We start from the raw sequence: 25,912 nt of genomic DNA, 5'->3' as shown, positions 1-25,912 counted from the left end.
CGAGCAAATATGGATTGAAGAAATTTCTAAAACATTGTTAGTTGATAATTTCTTTTTTCCTTTAATCCACAAAGTGGGATCCTCAACTATAACTTCTCAACTGATAAATGTTGTGTTTCCTCAACTGGGTTGTTAGTAAGATATTAAAAAAACCCACAAATGTGAGGATAACCTCTCTCTTTAGGAAAATACATAAACTTGAAAATATTGGTCCAAATTGCTATTAAGTAAAAGCTACATAGAAGAAAACAAATTTCATGACAAAGCTATGACACAAAAGGTAGAGCAATTCAGACATTACAAGTTACAAAGCAGCTTTATGAATGGGCCAACAATTATTTTACCAAGATCTTTACATCCAAACACTTCTGGGCCTTTGGCAAGTTTTCTTCTTTGTGGAAAACAACAAATAATAGCCATCCAAGTATAGTATATGTACTTTGTTTTCATGTGCCAAACCTATCCAAGAGCACACAAAACACGCTCCTAGAACTGGCAGTTCTTGAGATATCAATTTGCATCATTTTAGTCCTTCCAAGTGTGTGCAATTTTAGTAATCACAATTGCAGGAAGTATTAGATTCATGGTCAGATGGTGCTACAGCCTATTACTTTTAATTCAAGATGACATACAGCTTATAGAATTTAAGTTTAGAAATACAGACCATTTATTTTCAAGGTACCACATCCCTTTCACTCTCAGCATAGAGATATTTTTAGGATGAATATATCATTCGACTGATGAGATAAATCAAGGCAATAACAAAAGTAATGCAGAAACAAAAAGACAGTATTTATTAGAAGAAATTTAATAAAATGTCCACAGCTAACTTAAATATATGCAGAGGTTATGTATTTTGCTGTATTTTCTGAAGAAGAAATTCTACTTGTAAATTTAGATTTGGCTGTCCTTTCTTTGTCTTCTTACTCAGTATTTTATAAGCTTCCATTTTCTTTTTCTTGTACAAACGTTGAGCTTCTTCTCTTTGTTGTTTTCTTTTTTCTGCTTCCTGAAATTAAGTAAAGATATAAGATTATGAAACAATTACAAACCTTCTGTGACTGCAAAGCTATCCATAAGCAATAAAGTTCATTTTTATATAGGTACTGGCAATTAGGTATTGTACTGCCAATAGAAACATCATTTCTCTGAAGCTGAATCATGATGTTCTTTCAGCAGATACTGCAATCAAAACAAATTATACAACCCCAAGCTTCAAGAGAAGAGCCAAGTTTTCTTCAGCAGAACATCCTACAATAAGGTTTGCTGCTGCAATGCATACTATTTCCTTTCTGTGAAATGTGCTCCTTCACTACTCTCCTTAAATGACAAACTGGCGAAATTTTCCCCACTTTCTCCTCTTGAGTGCAAGAAAGAAAAAGGTGATGCAGCAGCTCCCCTGTGAATGAATATCTTGCCAATCCAGATGTGCTAGGATATTGGACACCTTTGCATGGGATAGGCTGAAAGGATATGAGACATATCTGGACCATGAATTGGGCAATAACATTGTTCTGTTATTAGGACAGCATTATCTCGGGAAAATTAATCCAGACCAAACTACTAGTGATCTGTCCTCTTTGAGCAACACAGACTGCAGTCTGTTCCTTTAAGAGAGATGGAACAAAACCATAAACCCTAATCAAATTTTCACCTGTAAAACCTTCCATGAAGCAGACATGCAACCAAACTACTAATGGAGTGTTAACTATATATGGATGGACGATCAACACTATATAGATATCACCACAGTGTTATGTTCAGATTTTATCCAATATCTCACACCCCCTTTTCCAGTGTTGTAATTTTTGTTTTCCACAGCCTAGATGGCTTCAGTGAGGTACCAAAATTAGCAAGAATTGCCCTCTGATATAAAATTTATAGGACGTAAGGAAAGATTTCTAAACAGAAATCTAAGAGGAAAAAATCCCAAACAATCTAATAAACATGCATATGCAAAATATGCACAGATAACAACCTCTTTCCACTCAGAACCCTTGACTTATTTTACCATAATGACTAATACAATTTATTCCCCCCTTTTAAAAAAAACAGAGCAGCATCAGCTCTAACTTACCAGTAATTCACATCCTATCTAATAATTTTTCTGCTGTTCAGCATATTCTTGTATACAACACCCAGTTAAGCTACCAACCAAATGGCTACTTCCAAGCAAGAACATTCATCTTACTTACACAGTTGCTAGTTGCATTAATTTTTTCTGATCTTTACTAAACCTTAGCTTTCTTCAGGCCAAAAAAGGCCTTTGAGGAGGCTGAAATGCGTCTTTAGGCTTGTTTCTCCTCTCAAAATAAATAACAGTAAATTCAGTGTTTGCTAATATACACACGATGGTGAAGAACATGGTTTACTTTTTCATCACACACCACTTAAGAACTCCACATAAATGATTACTGTTATTGGGCACTTAGCTCCTGTTTTGCCTAATTATCTTTAGCAAAACTAAAAATGCCAACACCTGCACTCAGGCAACTCCTATGTGCTGCCCAGAGAATACTCCCTGCTGTCTTGCTGGGGTTTGGCTTGTTCTCACCTTCTCTAAATAAGCTGGTCATAACATTAATTTCTTTTGATACAAACTGTAGCTAATACGCAAAAAAGCAGCCATCAGCTGAATAACCATGTAACTCACCCAGAATCACAGATCAGCTTGCATAAAACTAAACGTAGCTGAACTGAAGAAACAGTATGTTTTACACAGCTATACATTTAATACTTACTATATATATATATATATATATTTAATTTATATTTAATATAGATATTTAATATTTATTCAGTAGCTACTGAAATTTAGTATGTGACCAGGAAGTTACACAACTTCTACAATGTTATACTGTGTGCCCTTTTACAGTGCAACAAACAATGTCCTGGGAAAGAACAGTAGTTAAATAAAGACCTCTCAAATTAATAATTCAAGTGCGCTATTTCACAATGATGATATTACAGTATGTCCCATAAAAATAATTCCAAATAAATATGAATGAAGAGAATTACTAAAATTTTTGACTGCAGATACTATTACATTTAATTGTTTCACTGTTGGTCAAAGTACATAAAAAGGTAAAATGAAGACCGCATGATGATAATGCCATGAAAGACAGGATGGGTATTTCATTTTCCATCACAAGATGATGATATTGTTATTACTTCCCCTTCTACAAAATTTAAGAGGTCTAATATAATCCACTGGGGTATGCAGATCAAGCTCTAAGCTTTTCTTGATGTACCAACTGACATGATAAAATTCTGCTATTGGCAACTGCAGGACAAAAATAGTAAGAACAAAGAGAAGGATCCTTTGAACGCCTGTGTGCTTTGAATACCACTGTCAAGTTGAAAAAGACTGAAGGAGTTCCAATACCTCCTACAGTCTTCTCTGGGTTCAGATGGAAGACTGAGGCAGAAATGGCATTAATCTAGACTTTGTTTAAAATCAAGAAAGAATTCTGTTTAAATGTACCTCTTTCTTTCTAGCATGCTCAGCCTTTATTTTCTCATACTCTTCTTTTGCCTTCTGATTGGATGTCTTATTTTTAAACTTCTCTTGAGTCACAACTGACCTGGAAGAAAAAGTACATGTTCTTGAGACACTGATTATCACCAAGCAGACATAACCTTAGACACTACAGCCACTGCACAATCACAGCACAGTCTTCCAATGCTTTTTACAAATTCAGGGAAGTTAACTACAAATACAGGTTTCAGAAGAGTCATCCTCCTACACTGAATGGATTGTTTGCACCATTCTTACGTGATACCCGACACCATTCCAGGCCATGCATAAGCAGCCAGCAAGAAAGCACAACAAACTAAACTTCTTCAATGCCAAATGCACCAAAGACCAGAGCGCACACAACTTTTAGTCATACACCTTATCTGCTGTATCTCCACATGGATGATGTTTCCTGAAGCTTAAAGACTGCCTAAAAGAGTTTCCCCCATAATTTAAGCTCCTCAGAGCTAAAAACCTGGACATACTAGCTTAGAGCTGCATTCTCTCTTTCTAGTTCAAACATATGGAAGCAACTGCAGAGAGATGACAACACTCATTTAGAAATACTGCTCTCTTATGGAAAAAACAACAAAAAAATTTTGCTTCATTCTCATCTCCATCTGGTGGTAATACTGTGCAATGACGCCTCATCGTCTCAAGCACACAAAACTAGTTACGCTGTCATTTATTTTTCTAACCACCAGGAAAAAATATTTAAGACACAATGGCATTTTTAGTAAAGCAAATTACCACACTGAAGTCCACGTGAACTGTTAAGATCTAAAATATTTATTTAGCGATGGAAAAAATTACTTTTTTAAAAGACTTTGGAAACTTACTCTGCTGCTTTATTAAGCTTTTCTTCTGATGACACCGAATCATCTGGAGTCTTGCGCCGCAGCTTCTTAAGCTTTTCTTCCTCTGCAAGGTAAAGATGTTTCAAGTGCTCTGGATAAGTATCAGTAAACTGATCACCCTGTTGTGCAGGCACTTGTCTTCTCTTTTTCAACAATCTCCTGTACTGTCGTTCAATCTTCTGTTTCCTCCGAAATGCAAATCCTCGTCCTGAAAGCATAAGAAAAGGGGAGTTAAATACACCTGCACTAAAATAGTACCAAACCATTCAATTGTTGTCTGGACTCTTTCAATCTGTTTTCTTTCCAAATTGAAAAAGCCACTATGTGTAGCAATTTTAGTAAGGCCCAGTCACAAGTTCAAGGGAAAAAACATTATTATTAGGTTGTTCCCCACTGCAGCATCGCAGCTTGCACTGATTTACTCAAAATTACTCCCTAAATCCCCGGGAGAGCACTGCAAACATCACTACTTATTGCCCACTCACCACCATGCACCTTTGCCAATGCTTTGTGAAGCCAGGGAAAAGATGTATTAATGTTTCACTTCAGTCCTGCTTTTGACAGCTTCTAAAGCAATATCTAAACAGATTCCAAAATAAGCTCCTAAAGGCAGTCTCAGGAAAAGAAAGGTAACAACGCTGCAGCAGCAGAAATGTGCTGTGACGCAGGGAAAAATGTCACTAAAGCCTCGTATCGCTCTACATTAATAACCCACTACATCTTTTCACTTAAATAGTATTTTATTGCCACTACCTTCTTTCTGCACATGTCCAGGAAGAGCTTTTCTACAGCTACATCATAGAATCATTCCTGCTTAAAGAAAAGCTCAGACATTGGCTGTTTCAGTCTCGACCATTAAAGAAAAATGAAACTTTAAGTTAAACTTGCTTTTTTCCTAATACCTTATTTTTTATTACATTACTCTTAAAAATCTACTGACTTTCGTGGTATTTACTAACGAAACAGTTTCTAAAGGGAAGCCAAATCAGTTCCAACTTTTCCTTTTATTCTTTTTCCAAAGTTGCCACTTCAGCACAGTGCTGCTGAAGCCCATGCTCTTCTTCCTACTCATTTTTACATCTGCATAACTACCTATCTGAACCTTTTCTCAAACACGCTTCCTTTTTAAACGTGCACCTTTCTACGGAGAAAATTCAAAGCGAGTCCAAAAGCCGAAACCCATCGCCACGCGGCCCAGGGGCTGCAATCCCGGACCCGGGGAGCTCCAGCTCACACAGGCCGCGCTCAGCCAGCCCTGAACCCCCAGCCCCGAGCCCACGGCCACCAACACCCGGGGGCGAGAGGGGCTGCGGGCTCCGCCAGCCCAAACCCTCCGCTAGGCCTAGCAGGGCCGGCCCCAGCCAGGACCCCCGGGTCGAGCCGGCTCGCAGCTGAGCCAAGGAGTCGGGTCTCCCACGGCGTCCCCTCAGGCTCACCGGCGGCCCCGACTCACCCTCCTGGACGCTGCCGACAACGCTGCGCAGCAGGGCGGGCCTCCACCGCCTCTTTCGGCCGGGCCCCCGGGCCGCCGCGCCCGCCTTGGCCGCCGCCGGCCCGGGCCCGTCGCCCCGCGCCGCCGCCATCGCGCTCCGTGCGCCGCGCACCGAGATGACGTCACCGAGCCGCGCCGCGGCGCCGACGGGCCGCGCGCGGGGCCATGTCGCGGCCGCCGAGCGCGCTCCCGGCCCAGCCGCCCCCGGCGGCGGCGGCGCGGGCGCTGCGGCGCGCGGCGCGGTTCGTGCGGCGCGCGCTGCCGCTGTGCCGCGCGCACACCGTGGAGTTCTTCACGCGCGGGCTCTGGGAGCGGCTCGTGGCGCTGCGCCCCGACGCCGTGCTCGAGGCGCTGCGCGCGGCCGGGCCGCTGGCGCGCCCCCTGGCGGCGGGCGCCGCGGCGGCTCCGTGCGGTGAGTGGCGCGGGGGGCGCGGGGCGGCGGCGCTCGGCCGTGCCGCGGGAACCGGAGCCGCTCGGAGCCGTCCCGCTGCAGACGGAGCGCAGCCGGCCTGGGAATTGCACTGTCGGGCCCCGCGGAAGTGGCGCTTGTGGCCGCGTTCATTTGGAAACGAAATGAAACTCCAAGCTGTCAGATTCCTTCACTCTGACTGACTCCTGAAGAACACAATTAAAATGAAAAAAACCCCAAACCAAATGAAACAAAACACACCAAAAAAAAAATAAAAACCCACTAAAAAACCCCCCAAAAAACCACCCAAAACCTCCACGAGTGGAAAGATGTAACAGTTGAAATCCTCCGGTGTTGAAACTGGAGATGCGGGGGACAGCTGGAAAAGGCGTAACACCGCTTTCCTGTGTATCTGTAATAGTGCGTCTGGCACAGGAAAGCAGCTGCTTTATTTGTGACGAGATCTATTTAAGTAGCATTTCATATTTTTAGTAATTTTCACATAACTGAAGAGGAAGCCAGCTAGGCTGCTGTGTTGCTGAATGCAATGCGCTCCAAGTAGGAGAGAAACGTACCAGTAATGAATGCTCCTTGAAATGAAGATAAAGCGTCTGAAAGCTGTGGTATTTGGGGGGACTGATCCCAAGCAAAGAGATCATTTTCAAATCCAAGGTGAAATCTCTGACAAAGCACTTAGCTGAGAAAAGCCAAAGCATATGGAGTGTAGATCGCTGCCACATTGCGTTAGCTCTGAAATCTCACGTTAAATGGCATGCGAGGCAGGAAAGCGTGTGGAGTGGAAGAGAAGGCTCCGCAGGATGTAGCATGTGCTTTTTGGCATAGAAGACAAGCTAAAATAATGATTTGGACTCAGAAAGAGATTGAAGAACTGTGAATTGCTATATCACTAGCAACATTTGCTCTGTTGGGTCTAAAGACCTCTCAAAATATTAACTGTAAGACTCATTTTTAAAGGGTTATTTGGGAAAAATCCCACAGAGGTTATTTGTGCATAGAAAAGACACTGGATTATGAATTACCTTCAAGATCCAGATGGAAATAAGACAGTGGTCTGGTCAGCAAGCAAAAGTGTTGGGAAGCAGCAAGGACAGGCTTAATGTTCTTGACAGGTAATGTCAGAGTCAGGACTGGTTCAGAGCAACAGGACATAAAAAATTAATGTAATTAGAGGCTGAAACAAAACTAATTATTAAATGAAATCATCATAAAGAAAACAGTAGAGGAAAATTACTCTGCTCTAACCTGTTTCTATGGGAAAGTGCATGGAATGATTCAGACACCAAAGTGGTGGCCTGTAGAGTAGAATGAGAATGAGGAATATTGTTTTGTAGATTTCAAAACTGGGAAATAATTTAATAATTTGAATTCCAAATGCGTGCTACAGATTCTGATGCAGAAGTTACTGGAACAAAAAGAAAATTTATGTCTAAGCACGCCTTTTGAAGAGTATGAAGCTTTCATGCTGTAGCTAAAACATGGTATTTCTTCTTTTGTTTCTGCAGGGATTGTTTCTGCTAATTAAAAGAAAAAATGGAAGACTTTCCCCTTTTTTCCTGACTTTATAATATGCTATTTAACGCAATGCACTGTAGTGGAGTGGGTATATGCATGCTGATATGCTTGGAGGTTCATGCCTTCCTCATTTGACTGCATGGTATCTGTCCATCCAGTCGTATGATGAAAATACTTCATAGTAGAATATAAGTTTTTCAGTGAAGACACCTGCAAACATCTACTTACATTTGCAAATAAGTGCACTGCTAGCCTGTATTAAAATTAGGAGAGAGGGAGGAATGTAGTATTATATCTTATCATAGTATCATAGCTTATCTGAGTGCATTAGTGCAACTCAATAACATTAGGGAATCAGAAACTGACCATCAGAAATCTTGAAACCCAACATAAACAGAAATTACTCTTCCCTGTTCAAAGTAATTTCATTATAATGACCATGTGAAGGATGGAACGCTTGTTTTCACTTGTATGCTGCAGAAAAATGTAAGATCCCTTTTTAGTTTCAGAAACTGGTTTGAATACATCAAAAAGCTGACACTTGCCATATTGTATTTTGTTTATCACATCATTGCAGTAAATTGGACACAGGCACAGACAAATCTGTGTTTAAGTATTTTCATATCTTACTGTAAATTACTGTTTGTACTGTGATTCCAACTTTGGGGCATATGTTTCTTTCCTCTGAAGATTTGTTTGCAAATGTAGAGACTGACTGGTTAAAAGACATGCTAGATTTCCTCTTGTGAGCATCCAGAGTAGAAACATGTCAAAAAACCTAACATTTTTAATATTCATAAATAATACAAAGTTCACCCCAACTGCCGTTCTGTAGCTTGAAGTTAGGCTTCAGAAGCCTTAATGTAGTTGGTTCCTTTTTTTCAGTTGTCAAGCTGGGCCAACAATTTTAAGTTTGGTGGAACTGTTATCATGAGAGATGCACTAGCAATCTTGTATGAGATCCTGCTAGTTCTGTCATGTTCTTCCACTAAGTTACCAGGCTAAGGAGTGTTCTAGAACTCGGGTATTGCTGCATTGTATTTCACTTAAGTGAGATTTGTGAGAACAGTAATTATATTTTATGTCAGCTGCTGAAAAAGTGAAAGCACATCTATTTCCTTATCTTTCTGTAATAAATCTTACAGAAGAGACATTGGAAAGCAAAGTTGCCCCTTTTCCCTAAAAGCTGCAGTCTTTATTTCTCATCTCTAGTATCCTGTTACAGTCTTACCCTTCATGAAGGCTACACTAACTAAAATTTGTTCAGACAAGGGAGTTGTTTATGGAGAAAAGTGGCTTTCTTTTAAGATTTTGTAGCAGAAGTAGAGTAAGAAGTGCTGTGCAGGCAACAAAACCATGTTAATTCTGGTCAGAACTTAGACAATATTTATGCTTTCTTCAATACAAAATTTGTTTGCTGCGCTTGTCACTTTGTAGTGTCATATCATGAAAATTAACGTGGTTTGGGACTGTTTTCAGAGGATTGTAATGTATGCATGACCCTTAATTGTGGTCATGCAGAAAACTGAGAGCATTAGAGCTGAGGTCAATCAAAACAGCTGTATCCATTGCCATGCCAGATTCAGGAAAGCTACTGCGCTAGGTATGTACTTCCTCAAAATCTACCTATGACACAAAAGACAAACTAGAAGACCTTTTCCAAATCTTTGTAATGGTTGGTTTGCTGGACTGGTTGCCTTTTAAATATTGAAAAGAATTACAAATGTGTAAAAATAATTAGCAAAACTATGTAGAATTCACAAATAGGTAAAATAGAGAGGAATTAGACAATACAAAACAATCTTAGAAATAATAAATAATTCATACTGATATGTTTCACTTAAAAATAAATGTACATTTTTGAAACTCAGTACCAGGTAATACCAAAACGAAGTATTGCATCATGAATCTAATGAAATACATATTGGAATTTAACTTTGGCCCACACCTGGTTGGAAATAAAAATTAATTTAATTCTCCCAGTATTCATCAGTGACAAAGCAGCTTGGAAAGTACATAAATTGAGTGATTGTGAATCTAAACATTTCATATACTGAACAGCTGCATTCCTTAAAAACAAAAATCCAGCAGCATATATTGGCAGATAGGGCTGACTAGGATGTGCATAATGAGCAAGTTTGTAAACAGAAGAGAAGTGATAATGTTGGCTGGATTAACTTGTCAATTATACTAAAGTAGGTTTGCTGAAACAACAGATTTTGCCACATTTACACTTGCTCAGCTAAGAGCTGAATTTGACCTCAGTTCTGAAGGGGGAATACAGCTGAAGAAAAATAATGAGTTTTCCCACTTAGAGAAGCAAGATAAATGGCCAGTTGTGTTTGATACTAAGTATTTATTGCCAGTAGTTCTCTGTCAGCAGTACTAGAGAGCTGTTAAGCACTGTTTACAAATTTTTTTTCCTTTTCTTTTATGTGCAGACGATGACATCTTTTCCAGTGCATTTTGTGAAAACTCTGAGAAGCTTATCAATGTACATTTGTTTGCCCTGGCTGCTAAGTATTATTCTTTGCCTAACCTTGGAGTATGTACCCCACTAGAAGATATGCTTGAAGCACTGAAAGGAGACAGTGAAGGAGCAACAGGTATATTTACATCTGTATTTTAACATTTGCTTATTCACTATAGGACTGTAAGAGAGTTTTGGTTTTGGAGGGTAGTTTCTTGTTTGAGGGTTTTTTCCTACGTGAGCCTCACTTCTATTTTTATTTGTTCCTGGATATTTTTTTTATTGTCTTTGTTTACAAAATGGATTCTCTTGCTAAAATTTGAGCATTTGGTATCTATAGACCCATCATGGGATTCAGTTCCAAAGGGGATGGGACAAAGAAAAATGCACATCACTACTTGAGATACCTTGTTAATTCTCTTTGTTTTGTCCCTGATTGGCAAGAATCATAGTTGCTACTCATGCTTTTCTTAGAAGTATCACTCTAAAATATGGCAAATGTTTGATGTCTTAGAAAAAAAAGCTTAATTAATTCTGTATTTTTGGGACTAATACCATTTATATGTGATAAAACAAGTAATTTCATTTTCTGTAGTTAAAGAAATTGAATTGGCAGCAAGTTGGACCCGGGAATCTTACCCTGATTATAATTTTTAGATCAGATGATAAACTGATCCTTATTTGGACTGCTGTCATTTTCACTGCAAAGGAAATGGCTATTCATGGAGTCCTCAGCCTCTCTAGGTTTGCCACTGTCTTTGAGATTTCTCATTAGTTTTTAAGAGATAGACTGAGCAGCTCTCTGCCTTAGCCTTCTAGTGCCTTTTATCTCTGGGATGCATTAAAACTCCTGATGTTTCTTATCCTAAGTGGTAGCACCATTATACAAATGTTGTGCATCTCTCCCATTTTCTACAGCAATCTCTTTCCAATTTTGCCATTTTTCATGGTTGGCTCCCCAGGTTTTTTTAGAGGTACTAGAATGCCATTGCTGAGATACTCCTAATGATTTGTAGTGCATTCCTCTTACTTTCTGGCTTCTTTCCTTATGCTCTTAGTTCATCACAAACCCTTTTTTCTTCCTTGACAGCTGTATGCTGTTTTTCTTTCCCACTAGCTTTTTAGCTATTTTCAATTTTACTTTATCTCATTCTCCATGTTCCTCTTAATTTTCTGTAATTCTCTGTTTCTACTTTCTTCTATTTGAGTTAACTTTCTTAGCCAAAACTTTGAGGAGTCTTTCACCTTCTTGTCATGCAGAATGGAGCATCAGGAATAATGCAATTGCTGAGTATTTTGTTCTGTGTAGCAGGAGTGATACTTGGTTGGGTAGCTGGGGCCTGGGTTTGGTTTTTTTTGCAGTACTTCTTGGGGAAAAATAAAATGCATTCCAAATGTGTACAACAGAACTATAATTCAAAACCTTTGTGCTGGATTAGCAGTAAATATCAGTTAAATTAACTTAAATGAAGTTCCTGGTAGTCATTTGGCATACGCAAAATACCAGCTTATGGATTCATAATGTGCAAGTTGCCAAATGAAAGTTGTGATCTTTTAACTTTGAGCTATTTTAGATATTTTGGACTTATTTCTGTATTTCAAAAGATATCTTTGTTCCCTGACATGCTAAAGTGTGCTTGCAAGTCCAGAGAAATGGAAGTCTGAGAAAACTGGCAACTTTTTGATGGTGTTGCCTATATTCTGAAAAATATGCATCAGGGTAATTCCATATCCATATATGTTCCAGATGTTTTTAATACTTTTTCTTCTTCTAAGACAAACAGAGCCTTTTCCCACAGTTTGCATACTTATATAGTTCTCTAGCTTCTTTGCAATCTTAATGTAGATATATTCCCATCCTTCCTGGGAATAATTGGGAAGCACAAACATTTTAAGGATGTTGTGGACATAGCTACTCAGAATGGAGTTCTGAGTCTGAAGGGTGTTCTGCTCTGCTTCGTAACCACCCAGAAGTGATGGCTGGATTGAGAGTACTCCACCTTTGCAGTGTGTTTATGGCCAAGGTAATAATCATGCCATGCAGTCGCTACTAATGAATCCATCTTTAAATTCCATGTGCTGGAATATCACTCTGCCTCAGAAGGGTTTTTTTTGAGTATATGGTTAGTCCAGCTCCTGACTCTGGATTATGGAGTTAAATCACCGTAGTAAACTTCTATATAGATAGTTGTATGGTGTGGACTATGGATTTATACTTTTTTTTCTGGTATGTAAGTGAGTTTCCACAGGTAGCTGGGGTATAAAACCCTTGCACCCTGCCATAGGAGATCTTAAAAATGTCTGTGTTAGCCCTGGATAAAAAGTCTCTCCTCGATTTGCTTAGCTTCACAACTAAAGATGTAGCTGTAAATGGCACTTCAGTGTTAAAGCAGTTCTTCAAATGGAATACAGGTACTCATGCTAGGGATTCCCAGTGGAAATGAGCAGCACTTCATTACCAGCTGAAATTGGTGACATAAAGCTTTCTGTTACTCTGTCATATCCAAGCTACTTCTCTATTTGAAAACACACTTTATCTTTTTTTCATCACAATGGAAGATGGTTCTCTAAGTTTCTGATGTTTTTTTGAAATTAGTATTTGTTCTGTCTGCATCAGTTGTACACAAAGTAATAATACAAGTACATGTATTATTATCTGTTTCAAGAAAGTAATTTTGTGGTAGCAGAAAGAATTTACACAGTTTCAGTCAAACTAGTATATTTTTTTAATTCAAATTTTCAGCTGTCTAGGCAATATAAAACAGTCCCCAGATACATTTATTTGCATTAGTTTGTAATATCAGGGTTTTTTCCAGAATAATGTAAAAACCTATCAGAATTTTGCATAAAAAGCAGGAAAAATAAAATTTATTTTAAAACCCATAATTTTCTTCAAAAAGTATCCTTTGCCCTGAGCTGAAATATGAGCAGTGTATTATCCTGCAGAAAGAAGGGAAAGAAGTCAAAAAATGCTTAAGAAAGTTTTGTAAGCTAAGGTGATAAATAAACTATAGATGTAAATATAAACAAATTATGCTTTTTCTATATGGAGCCTCAGCTTTTGTAAGTTAGGTAATTGTTCTGGATCTCTACCATGTTTGAAATACTTAATTTGGATTAAGTACTCTCTGACATAGTACTTCACCTAGCATTACTCCATTCGGTGTTTTGAGTTCATAATAAAGAGTAAAGGTGCAGTATGTGGTCATTGTCCAAAGGGACAATGCTGCTTTGGAAAAAAAAATAACTTTTATTTCTGTCAAGAAGTTAAATGTCTGTTTCTTCTTGTTCCATTTCTGCTTCTTTTTCTGATGAGCCAATCCAGACACAAAAATGTTCTAACATAAACAAAAAGAGAGACCTTATTTCTTTTAAATTTTTTTCCTGTCTGTTTTTCTTTAACCTGATGTGCTTACAAATTATGAGCTTTTTAGGATGCTGTATAGATCTTTACAATTCTAAAGTTAAGGAGATTCTTCAATGAGATGACAAACAATTTGTTTCTGCTATTTGTATTGTTTAAGTCTTTCAGTCTATTTTTCCTTTTGTCAGTTCATAGAGTCTATATTAGATTTTAAGTATTGTCATAACAGTTTATTATAAGAACCCCAGATGTTCAAGAAATAGACAGATCCCTTGGGGTTTGGGAAAAATAGAGAAAACTCTGGGTTTCTTATGAGCTCAGTTCAATTCCCCACTCTCTTTTAAATAAGTAACACACTTGGCTCTGCTCCCAGCATGGTTTGATCAAGAAATGAACATTGTTTTTACCTAATGATCAGTTTCTGGACAGATGAAAACATACAGTGCATAAAGCAGAAAATGGGAAAATATATTAATCTGCCTAGTCATGTAGAAAAGTCCTCTTTTCTAGGAGCATGCTCATTAGTAATGATCCATTTTCTTCTACCATCTCTCAGTCTTACCATCAGTTTAACTAGATCCAAGTGTACTGCAGCACTGGACCCCTAAGAGAAATAAGTAGGTTGCTCCCAAGGGAATGAGAGACTTCTGAGCTCCTGCTTTGGCTGGGTGGCGCAGAGGTTTGCAAGTGAGTGCGCTTGGTGTTCTGCACAAGCAGGTAACCCACGGTGCAGGTTGACTCCATCTCATTAACACATTCTCCAGCAACACTGAAATGAGGGATTTTCTGCCATTAAGGTGTAACAGTCCTATAACTAATTCACAGGGTAAATAAAGAAAAGTTCATCTTCCTCTGAATTTTCCCAGTACTGCTCATAACTTTTTAGTAGAAATAGTGTATCTCCCTCTTGATATTGACAGCAAATCCGCAGCATTAACAAGCTGTACAATGCGATTGCTTATTGTCCCAGCCTTTTAATTTCATTTATGAAAAGGTAGATGTGATAAATGAGACTAAATAAATATTTTCCATTGTAAAGGAAGAAATAGTACAGTTTTATAGTTGTAGCTATTGTCTGATATATGGTCAGGTATTAAATATGCTACATCTTAAAAAACTGAGTTTTGTAGAGTGTTGAATGTTGCTAATTCATCCATAATCCAGAAGTTTACTCCTTTACTAGTGATTTAGTGAGTTTTTAATTAAAAATTATTATCCTGGAAATATATGAACAGTATTAGCTTTTTTTTTCCTGATTAATCACAAATCCTTATTATTACATGTTGTGTTAATGTGTATTTATTTTCCTAATCTAATACAGGTATCAAACCAGATGAGTTTATGAATAATAAGAAATCACATGAAGTGAAGGTCATGTCAGAGCTGGTAGACAGCATAGCAAATTATTGTGGGATAAAGCAGGTAAGAAAGCATTTCTTGCTGTGTGTTACCAGGTACTTCCCGAGTTATTCTCCTTGATGCATCACTTTGATATTCTGTCACTGCTGTTCTTATTTTTCCTGTCCATAACTGGAGCTAAAGAAGAGCTCTTGGGGCCAAACTGAAGGACAATTTTGTTTACTAATGTATTGTTCCAAAGGAGCTGCCTTTCAGTGACTCATAATCACTCATGAGTAATTTTAAAAAGTTATGATCATCCTCTATGTGTTGAACAGCTAAAAACTGTTCTGCTTTTTGGACTGGTACTGCCTTGTTTGTCAGTATTCTGTTGCTGGCAGTTTTGCACATGTCAGTAGGAAGGAGAGCTGCCTTGTGTCATGCACACAGGGGTGTCACGTAGAGACCAAGGCAGAATATCATGAGAAGGTTTGAAAGCTCCTCTTATTCTGACATAAGATTTAAATTATTTCCTGTTGTTTAATACTGTTCACCTTTATTAAACATGGATTGAGATCTGTAAATTAGAAATTTAGTTATGATGTTTTTAGTTTGAAGAGAGAGCAAATTAGGCAGAAATTTATGTAAGAGTGTGTATGAAATACACTTGGTAGAACATGTATGAGGCCTGGACACCCAACACCATTATCACCTAGCAATTACTGCATGAGTTGGGTGTTTCATACATCAGATAACAGGTCTGTCTTTGTGTAGTGAAGAATTGCAGGATTCCTTTCTCAAATTTGATAGCAACTTAAAACTTTTTTTTATACACATATAATTGTGATTGTACAGTGTGCTAGATCACCGTTTCAGTAAAACCTTGTAGAGGTTTATTTATGGATCTGTTGACAAAACACAAGCAATACTTGACTTTTTTGAATAGTGTGTTTCACATTCTGTTAGACAAAATACACCAATACCATGCCATAGCAATACCATTTCCTCAGTTTACATACATACGCTTTTTTTGTAAGGTTTTTCAGTGATAAACCTTATGTTAGATTCCATACCATAGGCCTGTGTTGTGGTAAGGCTAAATTTCTCAGTATCTGGGTGAGCTGAGTTCGTTAATTCATTTTAATCTCTCTAATGCTGGTAACTGGCCAGTGTAACTTCATCCTTGGTTTGAACTAGAGGTGACATGGGGCTCTCGATGCGCATTTGATTCCCTTCTACATCTGAGCTGCACTTGCTTTCCATGCAAGGGGCTGTAACTGTGAATGGAGACTTCCTCCAGGCTAATATTTATTCCCACAAAGATTTTGTGGAGAACGAACTATATTTGTTTAAAAACAAAAGTTAATAAGGTACCTGTCCAGATTTTATGGTGAGGGTATTTTCTCTGAGTATTCTTTTTTATAAGTAAATATGTATGAGTATAGTTTAAAAGTAATGTACCTGCAGCATCCCAAGTTGCTGTTGTTGCTCCCACCACAGGGAAAGCCCTAAAACTTGGATTCAGCTCCGAACTGCTGAAGCTGAACTTTGGTTGGGAGGTTATTTGGCTCAGACTGAGTTTAATTTAGATACGTAAATGATGCCATACTCTTGCTAGATTTGGGTCAGGCCTTTGGCACCTTGGACACAGAGATCAAAATCCTCAGTCCTGACCATCTGTTTTGTGAGGAACAGCTGATGAAGACAAAGTTTTAGGTAGTGTACTTACAACTGGGATTGTCAAGTAAATAGAGAGCTTCCATTAAGGCCAAACATCCCAGGGTGAGACACATTCAGTTTGTGAGCATTTGTGATCGCTTACAGCGGTGGGAGGCAGTGTCTCCAGCAGCCCTGTAAGAGCCAGCCACAGTGACAGAGACCTCCACAGCCCTAAAGTGGGTGTGCTCTGCAGAGAACAGAAATACACTAGCAGCACATTTGTGAAAGTCTGCTATTCTGTCATGAGCATGTGTTTTTTGCCTTGTTTAGCTTTTGTTTCAGGCAAATATTAGTTAAGTATTGAAGACTTACATGTACTGAAAAAGCTGTAGGAGAGTATAGTTTGCTTACATTGCAATAATAAGTGGTCTCTCTATTTGCTGGAAAGTGGTGTTTCATATAGCATTTTTGTTTAGATTTAAATAGTTCCTGTGGGATTCAGGAATGAAAGGAAAGCAAAAACTGAAAAAGTAATGCCATCTTGATAACTTAACTGAAGTTTCAATGTAGCTGGTTACTAATAAAATCTCAAACCAATCTTTATTAAGTGTCTGTCAATATGCTGCATATATACAATATATATATTCATCTCATTACAATTTCATCTAGTAATTGCACACTTTTATCAGGTAACTTGGATTATGTTTATACATGGGATTATTATCTGTTTACTTTTAAAAAAATTCTAACATTTAATGAAAAATATTAATGCAGTATATTATTATATATTTCAGTATATGAAATACTGAATGCACTATATTAACTTTTTTCCATTTTAGTCATACACTATAGCAATATTTATTTGTGCAAAGTTACAAATCCCTAATATATGAAAAGAGCTTTCCTTTTACTTTGGAAAATAAAAAAAGGAAAGCCTCCTTCTTAGTCTTTAAAAAGCAACTCCTTTTATTTTTGTTTTCTTTCAACTGAAAAAAAAGTAGCAATTATAAATTTTAGGAGTTTTTCCCTAATTGATTTTTTTCCATTCTTCTTGCAAAACAAAATATATGTAGCATTTAATTAAAAAATCTAGAGTTATGAAAATGAAACACATGTTTTACAACAACACATGTCCTCAGGGTGTTTGTTTCAGATATTACAGATCACTGGCAGCTTGAAAAATGCCCTCCGTTTCACCTCCATACCCACGCTGTATATAATGGGTGGTAGAAGATATTGTTCTCTTTTGGTATTTTTTAATGTGCAATAGTAAATAGTAAAATAAGAATAAAAAGCAAAAATTTTATTACCACTATAATCACTTCTGGGTTAATGATTTGAATTTAAGTAGTAATTCAAAATAAATAGAGGGCTTTTTTCTTTCAGTAGTTTGCTGACCCTTTTAAGCACCATTCCTATCATACAAGTGGAACTTGTATTTTAAAGAAGTTCTTGATTAAACTCTGAAAATAAGCCAGTGTTGATTCCTCTTTGCTTAAGTGCACATTTGTTTTATTTAATGTATTGGTCAAAGTATTCCTTGCAAATTGCAGCATGTGCAGCAAAACTTGGAGTGTGTAATGTAAAGATGATATAATTCTGCATACAGCATCCATTACATTTGTGAATTGATGCTGGGAAATGTTGGAATGCTTGATTGTGCCAGAAACTGTGTTTAAACATAGGACCCAACTCTCTCTGGACAAGACCTTTGGAGTTTATTATATCATGGAAATTTCATTTTAAAAGTTCATGCTTGACAGATAGGCTATGGATTGCTTATTACCTTTCCCTATGTAATCAATGGAAGGTAAAGCAGGGAATAATTGAATGCAGCTTATTTGTTTCGTGCAAGAACATTGCTTGCTATTTTTAGTCAATTTTCCTTTTGCTTTTAAACTGTTCTCCCCCTGCTAATTTAACAATGTATTACTGTTTTCTATTTACTTGAGAAACTTTTCACAAACTGCAGCTGGTCTCCATAACCACCAGGGGTCATAGGAAGAATTCACTACCCCTCTCTTGTGTCCAAGTGCTGCTTTTTACTGAAAAAAATCAGAACTTGAACAAGAGGAGGAGTGCACATTCTACATAATTGTAATGTCTGCTAAATAAAAGAGTGGGTAAAATTATTCCTAATGACAGAATCACAGAAAGGATCAGGTTGGAAGTGATCACAGTGGGTCCAACCTCCCTGCTCAGCAGATTCATCCCAAAGCACAAGGCACAGGATTGCATCCAGATTATTCCTTAATATCTCCATAACCTCTCTGGGCACCCTGTTCCAGTGCACAGTCACCTGCTCAATAAAGAAGTTCTTCCTCATATTTAGATGGAACTGCCTGTGCATCAGTTTCCAGCTGTTGCCTCTTGTCCTGCTGCTTGGCAGCACCAAGAGCCTGGAGAAATCCTGTTAACACCCTCCCTTCAGCTACTTTTACTCTCAGTTGTCTCCTATCAAGGCTGAACAGGCCCAGCTCCCTCAGCCTTTCCTAATAAGAGAGGTGCTCCAGTCTCTTCATGGTCTTTGTTGCCCTGTGCTTGACCTGCTCTAGGAGCTCCGTGTCGCTCCTGTGCTGAGCTGCCCAGAACTGGACATAGCATTCCACTTGTGGCCTCACTAGGGCTGAGTAGAGCAGAATATTAGTGATTAATGTGGCAAATAAATGGCATTTTAAAAAGTATGCTTAGGTTATATAAATTTCATTTCCCTAAATTCATTGCTGTACAGATTTATTTCAAAAGAATTTATGGTGGTAGATTGTCTAGATTGCAAATATTCATCAATATCACATGATGACTACAATGAGAAAGCCATGTGCTACTTGAGTAAACAGTTTTTACCTAATATTATGTATTCTCCTGTGTTTTTCATAGTCTTTGGTGACATTGGCTCAAATTTTTATTTCTAATTCCATGGCTGTCCAAATCTTTTTATTAAGATAATGAATAAATCTTTCTCATTGAGTAAGAATATTGCTGCATTGAATATTTTTACCTGGTAAAATACTGTGCAGTTGAGTTGGAGATGCATCAATGTAGTGTATGCCGCAATTTGGGTTTAGCAGTGTCAGTGTAAGCTTTCTTATGAACATGTGACAGACCAAGAATAAAACATAGATGTTCTTAAATCAAACACTTCCAGGAGCTTCTGCAAAGAAGTCATATATAATCAGTATAATTTTTGGTCAGTACCTGGACAGAAGTGAACATTGTAACTTTCTTTCCTTAGAGAAGTGTCACTCTGCCAATTCTCATAACTATTATGTTATGTATTTATTATATATGTATTTATTACATGTTAAAACGTGTTATACAAAGCTGTGATTATGTACTGAAAGATCTCAGGTTACTCTTGTTTCTGCTAATACTTTGTATGGGGTTTTCTTTCCTGGGGTACATCAGTCACTGAACTAGCACATGGTATCAGCTGTGAGACAAACTGTCACCTATCACTCCTTCCTCCAGAACGGGCAGTGCAAAGTACATGTGGCTTATGAGCCCCTTTATTTTATTAGAAAAGCATCCTCATGTTAAATAAAGATGTATGGATTGTTTCACAGAAGGGGAAAGCAGAATAAGCAAGCATTCTGACATAAAAGAGTATCGGTATCACCCTTTTTTAGGTCAAATCTAAAGGGATTAAATTAGGCACTCAAACTAAGGATGCTTTCTGCTCTGCACTCATTGGCAGTAGGCTCCTAAGTATGGGAATTGCATGCCTAAAGCTGAATACTGTGTGTGGTTTGTTTGCTAACTCTGACCCAGTTTAGTAAGGGCAGGTAGAATTGCTGTTGGTTTATGGTTATTTTTTTTAGCAGAAGAAAGGTCTGTGTCAAAAAAATATACTGGAAGTCTTTACAAGAAGCAGAGCATGTGTATTGCATAAACATTGTAGTCTCTGTTTTCTGGAGTACATCAGTTAAGACTTAATTCTGTGTTTTAAAGTCAGAAGATGGACCAACAAAGCAAAAGAGCTAAGTGCGTTGAGAAGTATGGTACTAATAAGGTAGCTGTTCAATCCATGCTTAAATTTTTAGGGAATGATTTTGCATTTGAAGTGTGCCTTGTTTCTTATTAATGCAGCAAACTTTCTTTTCCTTTATTTTTTCTCCATTATCTAGGTGATTGATATAGGTTCTGGAAAAGGCTACCTGAGTTCATTTTTGTCCATGCAATATAACTTAAAAGTTTATGGAATTGACTCCTCAAGCTCCAACACAAATGGTGCTCATGAAAGAAATAAAAAATTGAAGAAACACTGGAGAGCATATCAGAGTCGAGGAAGGGAAAACCTCAAAAGCCAGAGTTTGGAAAAGTCAAACAACAGGCCAATGGAAAGTGAAATTAACTGTAAAACAATCAATGAAGAGCTCTTAAATAATGCCAACAGTCTTCAAAATCAGGACCAAGTGATTAACCAAGATTTAGTTCCTTCTTTTGGTTTCACAGAAATGGCTACACCTGAAACCAACACAGAAACTGAAGCTGATTTAGTGACTGGGGCACAATCTCATGAGACCAAACTTTCTGAAGAGGTTCTTGCTGTTCTAAATGTTCTTCCTGCTGATGCTGTAGAAGATTTTTCTTCATCTTGTTATAACTGTGGGGAGCTCTGTGAAGAGGAAAAAGTACAAAGGAAAATGACATCTCTCAAGAGTAAAGCAAGAAAATCAAGTGAATCGAACCTGTATTTTCCATTGACCTCTTGCATCACTGCAGAAACAGAACTCAGTGACATCATAACAGACCTGGAGGTTATTTTACTCTAAATATTTACTCGTTTTAGATTGTCCATTGTCTTTAGATTGCCATTTTCGTGTGTACGTTTGCTGAGTGTACACAGAGTGCTATCTCTGGTGTAAATGAATATTCTGGGCCAATAATGGTTTTTAACCAGGTAGCAGAAGTATGCTATTTCAGTTGATGAAAGAGATGAATTTATTGTTGCTTTTTTTTTTTCTTTTCCTTCTCAGGACTGTATGGTGGTGGGTCTACATACATGCGGAGATCTTGCTGCAAATACACTACGAATTTTTACTGCCAAGCCTGAAATCAAAGCCGTTTGCAGTGTGGGCTGCTGCTACCATCTGTTGTCAGAACAGTTTGAAAACCAAGAAGGTAATTCTTCTGAGCTTAGCTCGTGGCTGCCAGTTTGCATGTTGAGAGTATTATACCTTTTAATTAATAATTTCCTTGTGTTTGTTCCTTTCCAGTGGCTTATTTAGTACTGGTTTTAATTACTTTATGAGGATCATTCACTCCCAGATGCACTGTTGCCTTTCTGTTATGCCAATAATCCTAATATTTTTACTGAGATTAGGGACATTAGTGCGTAATGTTTTATGTGGTTTACAGCTGGTTTTATTCCATTAATTCACTCATAAATGTATAGGCTCTTTTATTCCAGTATGTTTCCATCCTTTTGAAATATTTTGTACCAGATTTTGTCCTCATCTGTCTGCGTGCAACATCTTTTTGTTAAGTTGTACGTATACAATGATGAGCAGAATTAAGTTTTTGTAATGTCAGGTAATACTCAAAAAACCACTCATCTGGGTGCTGTGCTGGTCTTTGCCTGTTTGGCCCATCATGAAACAATACATATGTAAGAGTTTTTCTTGGAGAGATAACCTGAAAATTATTTGTGGATTCAGAATATAGTCAAATTTTGCTATAAATGGAGGGGCGGTTTCATTTACCAGGTATTGCTCTTTATGAGTTAGCTGCTTAGGCAGTTATGGCACAGCTCCACACTGGCCATGACACATGCTAGCTCTTGCTTTTCATGTTGTTTTTAATTTGCTCTGCAGCTATTTTAAGAGTTTTTTCAGTGTATTAGTCTTAGTAATTTCAAAATACTTCAGCTCACTCCAAAAGCAAAATACAATTGAAATTTCTGTGCTTCAGAAATGCAGTTAGAGAAAAGACATACAATTACTTTTACATCTGAGTTTTGAGAAATTAAGAACTTTTCAGGTACTTGTCATTAAGTCTGTGTGTCTGAAATATTTGGTTCTTTCTTACTATTACAAAGAGGACACAGCTTGCTGCTCTAGCTATATAGGATTACTTTTTGCAGACCAGTGCATAAACTCAGACACCACCGAAGGATCAGGCATGATAACCTTTTCAAAGCTTAAACAAACAGATATATGTGCATGGTTAGAAGAGACACTGCAGTTTCATAGCAGTATGGAAATGAAGTCAGACTACATGTTGGAATTTCTAGCTGTTTGATTTTACTCTGCTTGAAGGACAAAATTATTCTCAAAGGAGAGAATAATGTTTGGACAGAACAAAAGGAAATTGCAGTATTCTTTTTTTGGGAAAGAATACATATATTGTCCTAGTAATGCTCAAAATTATTTTTTTTTTACTATTACTATGAGAGTGCATATTCTAAAATGTATAATGCTGTTGTATTCCCCTACTAAGTCATCTACCAAATGGCTTGTTCTTAAAGGTGCAGAGGAAGGCTAAGAGAACAAGGACTGACAGTATCTCAGAGCTTAGATCTCTTCAAATGGGAAAGAATTCAGACTGTATCTTGTGTCTGCATTTCCTATACATGGACTTCAAACTGACAGAGCATTCTAGAGGATTCTAGGAGACTCTGTAACTAATCAGATGGTATTGATCCAACAATTTACTTCTGCAAGCAGTAAACAAACTCCTCTTGCAGCTGTTGGAAGGAAGTGGATTTTAATATTGCTTCCAGAATGGGCCAAATTATAGCATTTAAGTAGCAAGTAACTTCTGGAGGCCATCTGGACCAGATCATGGCACAAGGCAGGGCCAACTTAGATAATTTCATTCAGGGCCTTGTCCATTCATGTTTTGAATTTCTCCAAGGGCAGTGATTCAGTAGCCCACTTCAATGTTTGCTGTCACCATGAAGTTCTTTCCCTCATATCTATTCAGAATTTGCAGCTATTGTGCATTATCTATTGTCTTTTTCATTTTGCACTGCCAAGAATAGTCTAGCTTAATCTTTTTTTGTTCTCTTTCCTTTGTTGAAAACAGCAGTTAGATCCCTTCTTGACCTTCTCTGCAGCCCTTTAGTGCTCTTGCCACCACTAAGTTAATTTCAGTCATTATGGTGGGCTAAAGAGCCCAAAGAAGCACTCCAGATACTCTCATAAGTGCTAAAAAGGGAGAATAATCACATCCCTTAATCTGCAGGGTTCACTGTCTAACTTCAGATTGCTATCAATTTTCTGCCTATTTTAGAGTCCACCCATTTGAGTCATATCTTTCCATTTTGTCTATAAAGATGCTAAGGAAAGCTTGCTGAATGACTTCATATAATCAAGATAAACTATGACTCTGCTGTTCCCTAGTTCATGGAGCCAGACACTATATCACAGAGGGTAATAGTTTGTCAGTGCCTGATGAATTCCTGCCCGCTAGTGTCAACCTTCTTCTCGTTCTTCATGGGCCTGGGCATGGTTTCCAGGAAAATGTGCTCCATAAACTTGTTGAGAGTGAGCTTATTCAGGTGAAGATGAGTGTGATTTTCACCTGTTTCCTATAATCAGGATGGACATGACCTGTCGAAGATGATAGAGTATGGTCTTCATGGGACACCAGTGAGTTATGTGATCCTGAAATGCGTCCCATCTGGCCACGTGCAGTTGTGTATTTCCAGTTGGCTTGTGTGGTACTTCAGCCAATATAATCTCTACTGCAGATAGTCCTTCATTTGCCCAGGCTCTGAACTCAGGAAAGCTACTGGCTACTCTAGGCACCAATCAGAGATTGCAGAGACATGTACATGCTTTAGACGGAGAGACCAATTTGAATATTAGGAAGCAAGTTTAGAGCTACATCTCTGCAGTGATGGATAGCTCTTCCTAAGAAGCAAAGAGAATTGGGCAGAATTTGCTCCAACACAGGAAATGACTTACTCATTTGAAATCAGTCTAGTAAGTAAGGACTTGGCTGCAAGGACACAGTGGGAAGTTCTGTTCTAAAGCATTCTACAGTCATTTTATCTTGACTAAATAGCCTCGAAGTTTTTCGAAGTCTGTTTTAAAAATGTTATTTGTCCTCTATAAAAGCTTTTTTATTTTCCTGAGGTATGCACCCTTAAAGTCAAGGTTGTGGCAAGTCCACCTCAAAGCTCTTGCCCCCAGAGTAGCACATTTTCCATCTTTGGTGTTTCTTTAATGTAAACTCAGAGTGTTGTTCTCATAAGCACAGTTGAAGCAGAGGAGCCTCAAGCAGGAGCTGCGATGGACTTCTGGTTTCAGAACTTGGTATGGCTGGAGAGCATGTTCTTTGGCACTTAAGATTTAATACCAAGTCAAGTGAAAATTACTCTTTCACTTCATATTAACTGGAATCAACTGATATTCATAGGAATAAAATTTACCAGTATCAACAAAATGTTACTATTTGGTTTTTGTTGGGCTACTGAATTACTTTGGCTATCACAAGTTTGGGTTTGGTTTTTGTTTCTGAGATGACATCAGGGAATAATGCATTACATTTCTCACGTACTCTAAAAATAGTACATATATTACAAGATTGGCTGATTGAGTTTGCTGTTGGACCTGCTGTGAATTCTTTGGAAGCATTTCTGATGAAAGTAGGTGTCAACAGTCAGAATCTTGAATAATAATGCAATCAGTATACAGTATCCTTCTATGTGTCTATAAATAAACAATTCATCTTGGAATTTTGGTAATGGGACCACATTTCCAATTATGCTGGGAATAATTTTGAACTGTTAAGATCATGAAAGCCTTTGCTTTGATTTATTAGTAACTAAAACAACCAAGAGGTGCTGTGTAATGTTAAATTTCAACTCAATTTTAAAAAGTTGAAGCCAATGTCTTTTAACACCTGTCTTTAAATTTCACTGCTTATAAGCAGTATGAAATTCTAAGTATCAGTTAATAAGGAATAATATGACAGCTCTTGAAAAATTCTAAGTAGTTTTGCTTTGGGTCTCCCTAAGGAGAATTGCCTGTTTATGTAGAGATTCTTGTATGGATAAAATATATGTAGCCATTAATATAATTGATTCCTTTGGGGGTTTTCTTTTCTGTTACTGCATTGGGTAGTCAATTACATCAGAGTAGAAAGGATTTTACTATTTATTAGAGACATTTTACATAAACCTATTTACATAGTGAACCATTATGTCAGTTTTTCTGGGGAAAAAATCAGTTTGCTGATGATTTTTAGGTTAAAACAGACTCTGTGCCTCTGTTCAGGAGATATTCTTAGGATTCTTGGGAGCTGTTTTATCTTGCATTCAGCTAA

The 25,912-nt window shown here is 37.8% G+C and overlaps 2 protein-coding genes across 3 annotated transcripts in view; one reads left to right on the top strand and one right to left on the bottom strand.

Annotated features, from left to right (window-relative positions):
* Nucleotides 1-771: 771 nt before the first annotated feature.
* On the bottom strand, nucleotides 772-5,973 carry LOC131573716 (thyroid transcription factor 1-associated protein 26-like). Its single transcript, XM_058827925.1, has 4 exons — nucleotides 5,828-5,973; nucleotides 4,357-4,582; nucleotides 3,485-3,584; nucleotides 772-1,009 (listed from the first exon to the last, which is right to left on the bottom strand). Exons 1-4 carry the CDS (start codon nucleotides 5,955-5,957, stop codon nucleotides 848-850), a joined length of 618 nt encoding a protein of 205 aa, XP_058683908.1. The 5' UTR covers nucleotides 5,958-5,973; the 3' UTR covers nucleotides 772-847.
* A 43-nt stretch (nucleotides 5,974-6,016) lies between these two features.
* Nucleotides 6,017-25,912, top strand: part of LOC131573539 (probable methyltransferase-like protein 25) — a 51,378-nt gene continuing 31,482 nt past the window's right edge. For both annotated transcript variants that reach the window (XM_058827590.1, XM_058827589.1), the window contains exons 1-5: nucleotides 6,017-6,278; nucleotides 10,250-10,414; nucleotides 14,964-15,064; nucleotides 20,764-21,396; nucleotides 21,616-21,760. In XM_058827590.1, the coding sequence (XP_058683573.1) occupies nucleotides 6,032-6,278; nucleotides 10,250-10,414; nucleotides 14,964-15,064; nucleotides 20,764-21,396; nucleotides 21,616-21,760 (1,291 nt within the window). In that variant the 5' untranslated portion in view covers nucleotides 6,017-6,031. The remainder of the gene's footprint in view (nucleotides 6,279-10,249; nucleotides 10,415-14,963; nucleotides 15,065-20,763; nucleotides 21,397-21,615; nucleotides 21,761-25,912) is intronic.

This window comes from Poecile atricapillus, chromosome Z (assembly GCF_030490865.1).
Source record: "Poecile atricapillus isolate bPoeAtr1 chromosome Z, bPoeAtr1.hap1, whole genome shotgun sequence".
Classification (NCBI taxonomy): Eukaryota; Metazoa; Chordata; class Aves; order Passeriformes; family Paridae; genus Poecile; species Poecile atricapillus.
The sequence above is the reverse complement of the archived record's forward strand: the minus strand, read 5'-3'. Positions and strand labels throughout refer to the sequence as shown.